This window comes from Musca vetustissima, unplaced genomic scaffold, assembly GCF_032173495.1.
Source record: "Musca vetustissima isolate MV318-11 ecotype Yass unplaced genomic scaffold, APGP_CSIRO_Mvet_v1 utg25238, whole genome shotgun sequence".
Taxonomy (NCBI): domain Eukaryota; kingdom Metazoa; phylum Arthropoda; class Insecta; order Diptera; family Muscidae; genus Musca; species Musca vetustissima.
Window position 1 is genome coordinate 21,207 of NW_026875137.1, and position 11,370 is coordinate 32,576.

Here is an 11,370-nt window from a genome sequence, read left to right on the forward strand (position 1 = left end):
CGATGTTTGGGTCATAATTGCGGCCTCTAGAGCGACCAGAAAAACCGATAAAAATTAAGTATTTGGTCCATTTCATCCCCTAGATATTAACCGATCTTTACCAAAAACAATAGGGCTCTTCATTGGCCAGAACCCTACATGCAAAATTTCTTGAAGATTGGTCCATAACTGTGGCCTGTATCGTGTTTACAAAATATAATGGACAGACGGACGGACGGACACACATATCTAGATCGACTCAGCTAGTCGAGATATGACGATCGGTATACCTAAAGGTGGGTCTAGGACCAATATTTCGCGGCGTTATAAACTCTTCTGGCTGCACAAAGCTATAATACCCTGACAACATAGTTGTGTAGGGTATAATTATGAAAATCATGAAAATTTAAAATCGTAAATGGAGGAGTGAGGGTGGGCTGCGTTTATCCAACTCAGGTGTAGACCGAAAATGGGATTGATGGATTCCACTTCTTGTAGTAAAACTCCCAAAAAAATTTTGTGTGCGCTAAACCTACCTGACCTTAATATATATATATATATATATATATATATACTACCCATAGATTTATATAAGATATATAGGTCCATCATCTATCCCAAAATATGACAGTAGTCTAAAAGTGCATATAATTACGAGTATTTTTTATAACCACACTACTAACATATTTATTTTTTAATAAATTGGTGCAATACTTGTAGTACAATAATTCATATTTTAATTTTCTGCTTATCGCTTAGCCATAAACTCGTTTCAGTAGAGTAAAATACGAATACGAGGCATTTAGCAAAGCCTGAAACAATTCCAATGTCATCGGATAAATGTTGCCAACTTTGATCTGCAATGGAAAGAAAAGAAAAATAAATATGTTATTACTATATGTAGAGGTTCCGCAATTACTTCCATTTAGTACTTTTCGAACACATAATTACACATTTTCAAGTCTACCACCACCACTAAATTTAGTACCAGTTAGTATAAACACCTTTTTGGTACTTCTTTCTAACTCTCCGTCAGTGACCCACATTACAAACTTTAGGTTTCCGAATCGAAATTTAGTGCATTTGCTATTGTATTTACTATTCATAAGACCAATTCGAGTCTTCACTACTACACTTCATATTTTTCAAATCTTAGGTTCCAACCAAATCAAATTGTTCCAAATTTAGTACCATCATACTCATAAGTAAGAATTTCTAAAACTTAATTAATTTCACCAAAATCCAAATTAAGTGCTTTTCGTAATCATAAGTACGAATTTCCAAATATACCTCAATCCTGATTTCAAATAGTAATCGTAAGTCAAAATTTAAGAATTCCAACTCTGTCTGTTCATCAAAAACCAAATTGTACCAGATTTGGTACCACTCTGTACTTTTCAACCATATTCCAACCAAATTTAGTACCATTTATTACTTTTCGTAGAGGTAAGTACGATTTTATCAAACTTCCTCAATTCCACACTCCAACCCTATCCTTTCACATAAATCCAAATTGTAGCATATTTAGTACCATTTAGTAATTTTCATACTTTAAGTTTGAATTTTCAATACTGTCACAATCCTATACTCTAACAGTAATTTTATTTTCAAATATATTTTTTTTATTTCTTTCTCTATCATTTCATTTAAATCCAAATTGCACTAAACTTAGTACCATTTAGTACATAGTACAAAACTACCTCCATATCTCAATTCTACACTCCACCCTTAATTTTGATTCAAAATTTTAGGATTCCCGCTCACACAAAACGAATTGTACCCTATTTAGTGCCATTTAGTGCTTCCAATACTACCTTAATCCTGTGATTTGCATTCCAAATTTAAATTTTCCATCTCTATCCATTCACTCTGATCTAAACTGTACCAAATTTAGTACCATTTAGTACACGTAATGACAAATTTTCAAAACTACCGACATATTTCAATCCTGTACTCCAACAGTAATATTAATTCAAAGTTTCAGGATCTCAACGCTACTTTTTGTTTCTATAATTAAGAATTTCCTAAACTACGTCAATCCCACAAATTCTGGAGTCCAACTCTATCCATTCACACTTAATCAAGTTGTACCAAATATAGTACCATTTAGTACACATAAGTACTATGATTCCATACCTTAATTCTATATTCTAAAAGCAACCATTATTCCAAATTTTACGTTTCCAGCTCTCTCTCTGTTCACCCAAATCGAAATTGTACCATATCTAGTGCCGTTTAGTACTTTTCGTACACACAAATACGAATTTCCAAAGATGTGTGTATAGCTCAAACTTCAACCGTAATCAGAATTCCAAATTTCCGGGTTTAAGCTCATCCGTTTAAGCAAAATCCAAATTGTACTATATTTAGTGCCATTTAGTACTTTTCGTACCAATAAGTACGAATTCCCAAAACTACCTCAATTCTACACTGTAACAGTCATTTTAATTTCCAATTTCAAGACACCACCTCTATCTGTGAACTGAAATCCAGCTTGCACCAAATTTAGTACCATTAAGTACTTTTCGTACACAAAAGTACGATTTTTTAAAGCTACCTCAATCCTGCATTCCAACAGTAGTCCTAATTCCGATTTTCAGGATTCCATCTATATACACTCAACTAAATGCAAATACTACCAAATTTAGTACCATTTAGTACTTTTTAAAAAAACATAAGTACGAAAATCTTAAACCATTTCCATACATCAACACCACTTCCCAACCTGTATTCTCTATAAAATTTCAAGATTTTAGCTATATATGTTCAATATATGTAGAATAAGAACTAAATTTAGTACGTTTAGTACACTTATAAGTCGAATTTCCAAAAACCCTTTTGTACAGCTTTCTAACTTTCCATCAGTGACCCACATTCCAATTTTCAGAATTCTAGCTCTTCCCGTTCGCCTAATACAAAGGGTACCATATTTGGTACATTTTAGTACTTTTCGTACCCTTCTGGTTCGAATTTCCAAAAACCCAGCCTTATCTCACGCATATACACCAACAACAACCCACACACAAAATTTCAAGCTTCTAGCTTCAGCCGTTTCTTCTGGGCGATGATCTGTCAGTCAGTCACTCACTCACTCCCTCACTCACTTAACTCTAAGCTCTTTTATATATATAGATTACTTTGGCAAAAAAATTAAATTTTTATTTATTTTTTTCTCGGAATATAAAATTTATTGTCACATATGACCAGAAAACGGCTGATTAAAAATCAGCTGATATTACTGGAAAATCGTTACTGGGTAAATGTTCCTTGTTACTTCTCCTGCTCTTACGGCCGCTTCTGTCAGCACTAATTCACTTCTATCGATTTCATTAAATCGCATTGGTGGAATTTTCCAAGAGTTTAATGAGTTCCCATTAATCGAACTGACACGACATCTAGCACACTTCATTTCCATCTTCTTCTTCTGTTAACTTTCAATTTGAGTGCAAAGCATTTGATATTGGCTATTAACAGAAATTACATTTCAATTTGATCGTGACCAAGAAGAGCGACCAATTCGATTCAGTTTTAATTGAATTGACATTTGTGTCAGCTCAGCAATGTTAACTGTCACTTACCAACTTGAGAACTCATTGCAGCTAACACTTACCGTGCATGGTTTCTGTGCTCTCATTATCATCAGAAGAATTAACTTCTGAACAGGTATATCAAAGGTGAACCATTCCGTTTCATAGGCAGCGGCAGCGATTGATAGATTCTATGGAGTGAAAGAAATTATCAAGAAAAGAGAGAGAGAGAGAGAGAGAGTAAATTAGAGAGAAAGAGATAGAGAGAATGAAATTTAAGTAAAATCGATGATTAATTAGTTTGTAGTCATTGCTCGATTTCAATATTAGAATGTGATTAATATTTTTTATGTTCAAGAAAATAAAATTTCATTTCAATTACAAGGAAAACCCAGCACGGAAAGTAGTAAAGTCGGACGGATCCGACTATATGATACCCTTCACCACTTTGGATATTTATGCAACAGATGAATCCTACCAGACGTCGCATTTTTAAAGGACCAGTAAAATGCAATTGGATCATTCTGCAATTCATTACGCTGAGCCAAATTTCGTACAAATCGAAAGATATATAGGGACTTTGGTGCACCATTTACATTAAATCGGATGAAAATATATATGGGAGCTATATCTAAATCTGAACCGATTTTCAGGAAACTTTACATACTTCATTCTGGGCCTAATTCACTACGCTGTGCCAAATGTCGAGCTAATAGACAGATTTTAAGGGACTTTGGTGCACCATTTACATTAAATCGGACGAAAATATATATGGGAGCTATAACTAAATCTGAACCAATTTTCAGGAAACTTAACACACATCATTCTATACCTAATTTATTACGCTGTGCCAAATTTCGTACAAATCGAAAGATATATAGGGACTTTGGTGCACCATTTACATTAAATCGGACGAAAATATATATGGGAGCTATATCTAAATCTGAACCGATTTTCAGGAAACTTAACACACATCATTCTAGACCTAATTAATTACGCTTTGCCAAATTTCGTGCAAATCGAAATATATATAAGGACTTTGGTGCCCCATTTACATTAAATCGGATGAAAATATATACGGGAGCTATATCTAAATCTGAACCGATTTTCAGTAAACTTAACACACATCATTCTATGCCTAATTGATTACGCTGTGCCAAATTTCGTACAAATCGAAAGATATATAGGGACTTTGGTGCACCATTTACATTAAATCGGACGAAATTATATATGGGAGCTATATCTAAATCTGAACCGATTTTCAGGAAACTTAACACACATCATTCTATACCTAATTTATTACGCTGTGCCATATTTCGTGCAAATCGAGAGATATATAGGGACTTTGATACACCATTTACATTAAATCGGACGAAAATATATATGGGAGCTATATCTAAATCTGAACCGATTTTCTGGAAACTTAACACATCATTCAAGGCATATTTCATTACGCTGTGCAAAATTTCGTACAAATCGAAAGATATATAGGGACTTTGGTGCACCGTTTACCTTAAATCGGGCGAAAATATATATGGGAGTTATATCTAAATCTGAACCGATTTTCAGGAAACTCAACACACATCATTCTAGGACTAATTCATTACGCTGTGCCCAATTTCGAGCTAATAGAAAGATGTTAAGGGACTTTGGTGTACCATTTACAATAAATCGGACGAAAATGTATATGGGAGTTATATCTAATACGGGAGCTATATCTAAATCTGAACTGATTTTCAGGAAACCTAACACACATCATTCTATACCTAATTTATTACGCTGTGCCAAATTTCGAGCTAATAGACAGATTTTAAGGGACTTTGGTGCGCCATTTACATTGAATCGGACGAAAATATATATGGGAGCTATAACTAAATCTGAACCAATTTTCAGGAAACTTAACACACATCATTCTAGGCCTAATTCTTTACGCTGTGCCAAATTTCGAGCTAATAGACAGATTTTAAGGGACTTTGGTGCACCATTTACATTAAATCGGACGAAAATATATAGGGAGCTATATTTAAATCTGAACCGATTTTCAGGAAACTTAACACACATCATTCTGGACCTAATTAATTACGCTTTGCCAAATTTCGTACAAATCGAAAGATATATAGGGACTTTGGTGCACCGTTTACATTAAATCGGACGAAAATATATATGGGAGCTATATCTAAATCTAAACCAATTTTCAGGAAACTTAACACACATCACTCTATACCTAATTTATTACGCTGTGCCAAATTTCGTGCAAATCGAAAGATATATAGGGACTTTGGTGCACCATTTACATTAAATCGGACGAAAATATATATGGGAGCTATATCTAAATCTGAACCAATTTTCAGGAAACTTAACACACATCATTCTAGGACTAATTCATTACGCTGTGCCAAATTTCGAGCTAATAGACAGATTTTAAGGGACTTTGGTGCACCGTTTACATTAAATCGGACGAAAATATATATGGGAGCTATATCTAAATCTGAACCGATTTTCAGGAAACTTAATACACACCATTCTAGGCCTAATTAATTACGCTGTGCCAAATTTCGTACAAATCGAAAGATATATAGGGACTTTGGTGCACCATTAACATTAAATCGGACGAAAATGTATATGGGAGCTATATCTAAATCTGAACCAATTTTGCGGAAACTTAACACACATCATTCTAGACGTAATTCATTACGCTTTGCCAAATTTCGTACAAATCGAAAGATATATAGGGACTTTGGTGCACCATTTACATTAAATCGGACGAAAATATATACGGGAGCTATATCTAAATCTGAACCGATTTTCAGGAAACTTAACACACATCATTCTAGGCCCTATTCATTACGCTGTGCCCAATTTCGTACAAATCGAAAGATATATAGGGACTTTGGTGCACCGATTTTCAGGAAACCTAACACACATCATTCTAGGACTAATTCATTACGCTGTGCCAAATTTCGTGCAAATCGAGAGATATATAGGGATTTTGGTGCACCATTTACATTAAATCGAACGAAAATATATATGGGAGCTATATCTAAATCTGAACCGATTTTTGCCAATTTCGGGTTCGTCCTTGGGCCAAATAATTGACCTGTACAAAATTTCATCCAAATCGGATCATAAATGCGACCTGTACTTTGTTCACCAAAAATACATGGACGGACTCACGGACAGACGGACACGCATAAATCGCCTCAGAAAGTGATTCTATGCATATTCTCAAAAGGAACCATGGGTCTATCTCGATTATTTTTGCCTCTTACAAACATATGCACAAAGGCATAATACCCTGTGTGGCGGAGGGTATAAAGACGATTTGCACATACCCATAAGTTTGATTAAAATTAAAATCAGGTCATATATAGAAAAAATGTCCCCATTTTATATCGACCGATTGATCTATCAAACAGTCTGGTCACATTTCCCATTTACCTGTTCTTTCAATTCATTCGCATACCAATATAATGCCAATATCTGACAAAATATCATTGTTATATAGGCACAGACAATAATTGCCTGGGCAGCCGAGTCCACCTAAATAAGATACTATGAAATAAAATCTGCAATTTTATGATTAGCTCAACTTACAAATATCAAGAGAAATAGCAAAGCACAGAGCAGGGTACCAAAGGCCACAAATTCCAAGAGAAACATGAAAGTTGTTAGACGGTTCACAGTATCACAATATCTAAAAATGCAATTGAAATTTATTTTCAAATTAAAAAAAAATATATTTAAAACCTATTACTGTTGAGTAAAATAAAAAAAATAAGTAAGAGAAGGCTCGTTCAATTTTCGTCAATTACTGATGGGCTTCAGTCTATTTTAGAACCTTTAAAAAATACATTTTATTTTCTTCCGCATACTCACTCAATGATCTTCTTCTGATATTTAATGCACTCAACAACTTCAACATGAATCCATTCCGGATTTCCTTTGAAACGACTCAATGTCGCCAGACGACGTTGCAAATATTTACACATCACAATACCGAACATAATAAGGGATACAATCAAACTTGTATAGGGTATATACATGCAACAGCCAATTGGGGTGATCAACATTTGAAAAATATACCAACATTCATAGAAAGGCGATTGATATTCATTGACGCCGGGAATGATGCTACCAAACGGTAGGACTCTTTCAGCTGCCAGCAGGGGATACAAACCAAAACCAATGCAGGTTAGCAGACCCAAAAAGAGATTACCACGTGCCATAACTCGGCCATTGGAATTGACACTGGTTAATAGGTCGCGGACAATGGCATCATTGGATTTCTGAAAAAAAACCAACAAAAAATTATTTTTTTAATTTAAAACCAGTAAGGAAAGTAGTAAAGTCGGACTGGGCCGACTACATATGTATCCTAGCAGACGTCGCCTTTTCAAAGGAACATTGACATGAAATTGAACGAACTTAAATATGCGATATTTATCTATATCTAAACCGACTAACATCAGTACCAACACATGCCATTCTGCAACCTATGCCATAATTTGTAAATAGATTTAAAGCTAATTATATCGAAAATATATATTTGAGCTATATCTAAAACTTAACCAATTTTCACGAAAATTTGACACACATCATTCTAGGCTTAATTCAGTACTCTATGCCAGATTTTGTCCAAATCAAAAGATATATAGGGACTTTGGAGCCCCATTTACCTTAGATCGGACGGAAATATATATGGGGGCTATATCTAAATCGGAAGCGATTTCCACGAAATTTGACACACATCATTCTAGGCTTAATTTAGTACTCTATGCCAAATTTCGTGCAAATCGAAAAATATATAGGAACTTTGGTGCACCATTTACCTTAAATCGGACGAAACTATATATGGGAGCTATATCTAAATCGGAAGCGACTTCCACGAAATTTAACACCCATTATTCTAGGCTTAATTCAGTACTCTATGCCAGATTTTGTGCAAATCGAAAGATATATAGGGACTTTGGGGCCCCATTTACCTTAGATCGGACGGAATTATATATGGGAGCTATATCTAAATCGGAAGCGATTTCAACGAGATTTGACACACATAATTCTAGGCTTAATTTAGTACTTTATTTAGTACTTCTAATTTAGTACCTTAAATCGGACGAAACTATATATGGGAGCCAGGGACGTACGAAGGGGGGCTGCCCGGGGGCCCGCAATTAATTTATGTTTGCAACAGCGAATTTTTTCATTTTGTTCTACCGGGACTTAATTCAGTACTCTATGCCAATTTTCGTGCAAATCGAAAAATATATAGCCTTAATATATACCTTAAATCGGACGAAAATATATTTGGGAGCTATATCTAAATCTGAACCGATTTTCGTTCAATTTCAATAGAGTTCGTCCTTGGGCCAAATAAGTGACCTATGCCAAATTTCATTCAAATCGGATCATAAATGCGACCTGTACTTTGTTTACAATTTAACATCTACGGACGGAACAGACTGACGGACATGCATAAATCGGCTCAGAAAGTGATTCTATGCATATTCTCCAAAGGATCCATGTGTCTATCTCGTTTCCTTTTGCCTGTTACAAACATATGCACAAAGTCATAATACCCTGTACCGCAATGTGGTGAAGGGTATAAAAATCAATCACGGAAACCTTAGATTTTTTAAAGAATTTTTTCCTGCGAGGATTTTTTAAATAATACTTTTTCATCGACCCATAAGGCGTGGATTTTTTAAAAAAATATTTTTTCATCGACCCATAAGGCGTGGACCCATATGCCTGGATTTTTTAAAGAATATTTTTTCAACGACCCATAAGGCGTGGATTTTTTTGAAAAATATTTTTCATCGACCCATAAGGCGTGGATTGTTTAAAGAATATTTTTCCAACGACCAAAAAGGCGTGGATTTTTTAAAAAAATAATTTTTTCAAAGACCCATAAGGCATGGATTTTTAAAGAGTATTTTTTCAACGACCCATAAGGCGAGGATTTTTTAAAAAAATATTTTTTCAACGACCCATAAGGCGTGGAATTTTTAAAAAATATTTTTTCAACGACCCATAAGGCGTGGATTTTATAAAGAATATTTTTTCATCGACACATAAGACGTGGATTTTTTAAAGAATATTTTTTCATCGACCCATAAGGCGTGGATTTTTTAAAGAATATTTTTTCATCGACCCATAAGGCGTGGATTTTTTAAAAAAAATATTTTTTCAACGACCCATAAGGCGCGGATTTTTTAAAAAATATTTTTTCAACGACCCATAAGGCGTGGATTTTTTAAAAAATATTTTTTCAACGACCCATAAGGCGTGGATTTTTTAAAAAATATTTTTTCAACGACCCATTAGGCTTGGATTTTTTAAAGAATGTTTTTTCAACGACCCATTAGGCTTGGATTTTTTAAAAAATGTTTTTTCAACGACCCATTAGGCTTGGATTTTTTAAAGAATAATTTTTCCAACCACCAGAAAGGAGTGGATTTTTTAAAGAATAATTTTTCCAACGACCCATAAGGCGTGGATTTTTTAAAGAATAATTGTTCCAACGACCCATAAGGCGTGAATTTTTTAAAGAATAATTTTTCCAACGACCAAAAAGGCGTGGATTTTTTAAAGAATAATTTTTCCAACGACCAAAAAGGCGTGGATTTTTTAAAGAATATTTTTTCCAACGACCCACAAGGCGTGGATTTTTTAAAGAATAATTTTTCCAACGACCCACAAGGCGTGGTTTTGTTAAAAAAATATTTTGTCATCGGTTGTTCTTACTCACATCCAACTCATAAAAGAACGTCTCCAAGTCCTGCAGCAAACTTTGATATTCCACACGATCCTTGATTAAAATATATGCCCTCAAGATGGTATTGAACCACAGTACCAACATATATGAATTTCTGATAATGGCATCGATACCCTCTTCCGTCATGAACATATAATAGAATTGGGTAAAGACTAAAAACGTGGGTGGTATTATGGTGACATAACGACGCCAATTATGATCATAAAGCAGTGACCAAAATTTCAAAATTTTCACATTCATATAAATCAATGGAATATCTTCGAACATTTTTTCTTTTACAAAAAAAAAAATCAACGCTTCAAACCGAATTAATTATTGCGAAACTTTGTTCGGATTTCAAATGACGATGAAGGTATACTGTTTGTGGTCAGAGCTGTGCATTGGCCATTTAAAGAAATTTTCAATGTCCTTTGTCCTTGATAACAATTGTCATGTAATGTAATTTAGCGACCACATTTTTAAATGGTACGGGTAATTTGCTGATGAGTTGGCATATACTTGTATTTTTTTAAATTTTGTAATTATTTGCAATTATTGCGATAAGAGTGGAAAAGGATGAGTGGCCACCATGTGCCTATAAATTCGTGTATTGGTTTTTAATATGAATTTTCGAAAATATTTTTGGTTTGAAATAGGAACACTGAAGTATGTATTTAAGTTGAGCATGCATTTTGACTTAAAAACTATTGCTGTCAATGTTGTAACCACATGTTGGGTGCCATTAGGAAAATAATAAAACAGCAATATGATTTTTAATTTGTGTTGGGCGCTTTTAATTAAATGCCTTGAGCAAATATCTTGAAACATTCATAAATATGTAGACCGCACATGTGCGTATTTTTTATTAATATTTTTACAAGGAACTTTTAGATCATCAAACTTGGATTTTTCCAAAATATGTCAAATATGGTAACGGCACGTTGGGCGCCATTAACAAAAAAAAACACAAAACAGCAACTTAATTTTTAAGTCACGTTGGGCGCTATCGGTCAAATGTGTCAAAGCGCGTCTTAAAACTCTCATAAATATCTAGACCATACATGCCCGTATTTTTTATGAATATTTTTACAAGGAATATACAGTTGTTTT

The 11,370-nt window shown here is 34.1% G+C and overlaps 1 protein-coding gene across 1 annotated transcript; it reads right to left on the bottom strand.

Annotated features, from left to right (window-relative positions):
• Positions 1-717: 717 nt before the first annotated feature.
• Positions 718-10,548, bottom strand: LOC133337648 (odorant receptor 49b). Its single transcript, XM_061545856.1, has 6 exons — positions 10,255-10,548; positions 7,383-7,792; positions 7,101-7,200; positions 6,945-7,046; positions 3,590-3,697; positions 718-836 (listed from the first exon to the last, which is right to left on the bottom strand). Exons 1-6 carry the CDS (start codon positions 10,546-10,548, stop codon positions 735-737), a joined length of 1,116 nt encoding a protein of 371 aa, XP_061401840.1. The 3' UTR covers positions 718-734.
• Positions 10,549-11,370: the final 822 nt, after the last annotated feature.

Coding starts and splice junctions, on each gene's coding strand:
- LOC133337648 (XM_061545856.1), bottom strand. CDS start 10,548: ATGTTCGAAGATATTCCATTGATTTATATGAATGTGAAAATTTTGAAA. Junction 7,793..10,254: donor CGTTCTTTTATGAGTTGGAT/GTGAGTAAGAAC, acceptor GTTTTTTTTCAG/AAATCCAATGATGCCATTGT. Junction 3,698..6,944: donor CGAATGAATTGAAAGAACAG/GTAAATGGGAAA, acceptor TTCACTCCATAG/AATCTATCAATCGCTGCCGC.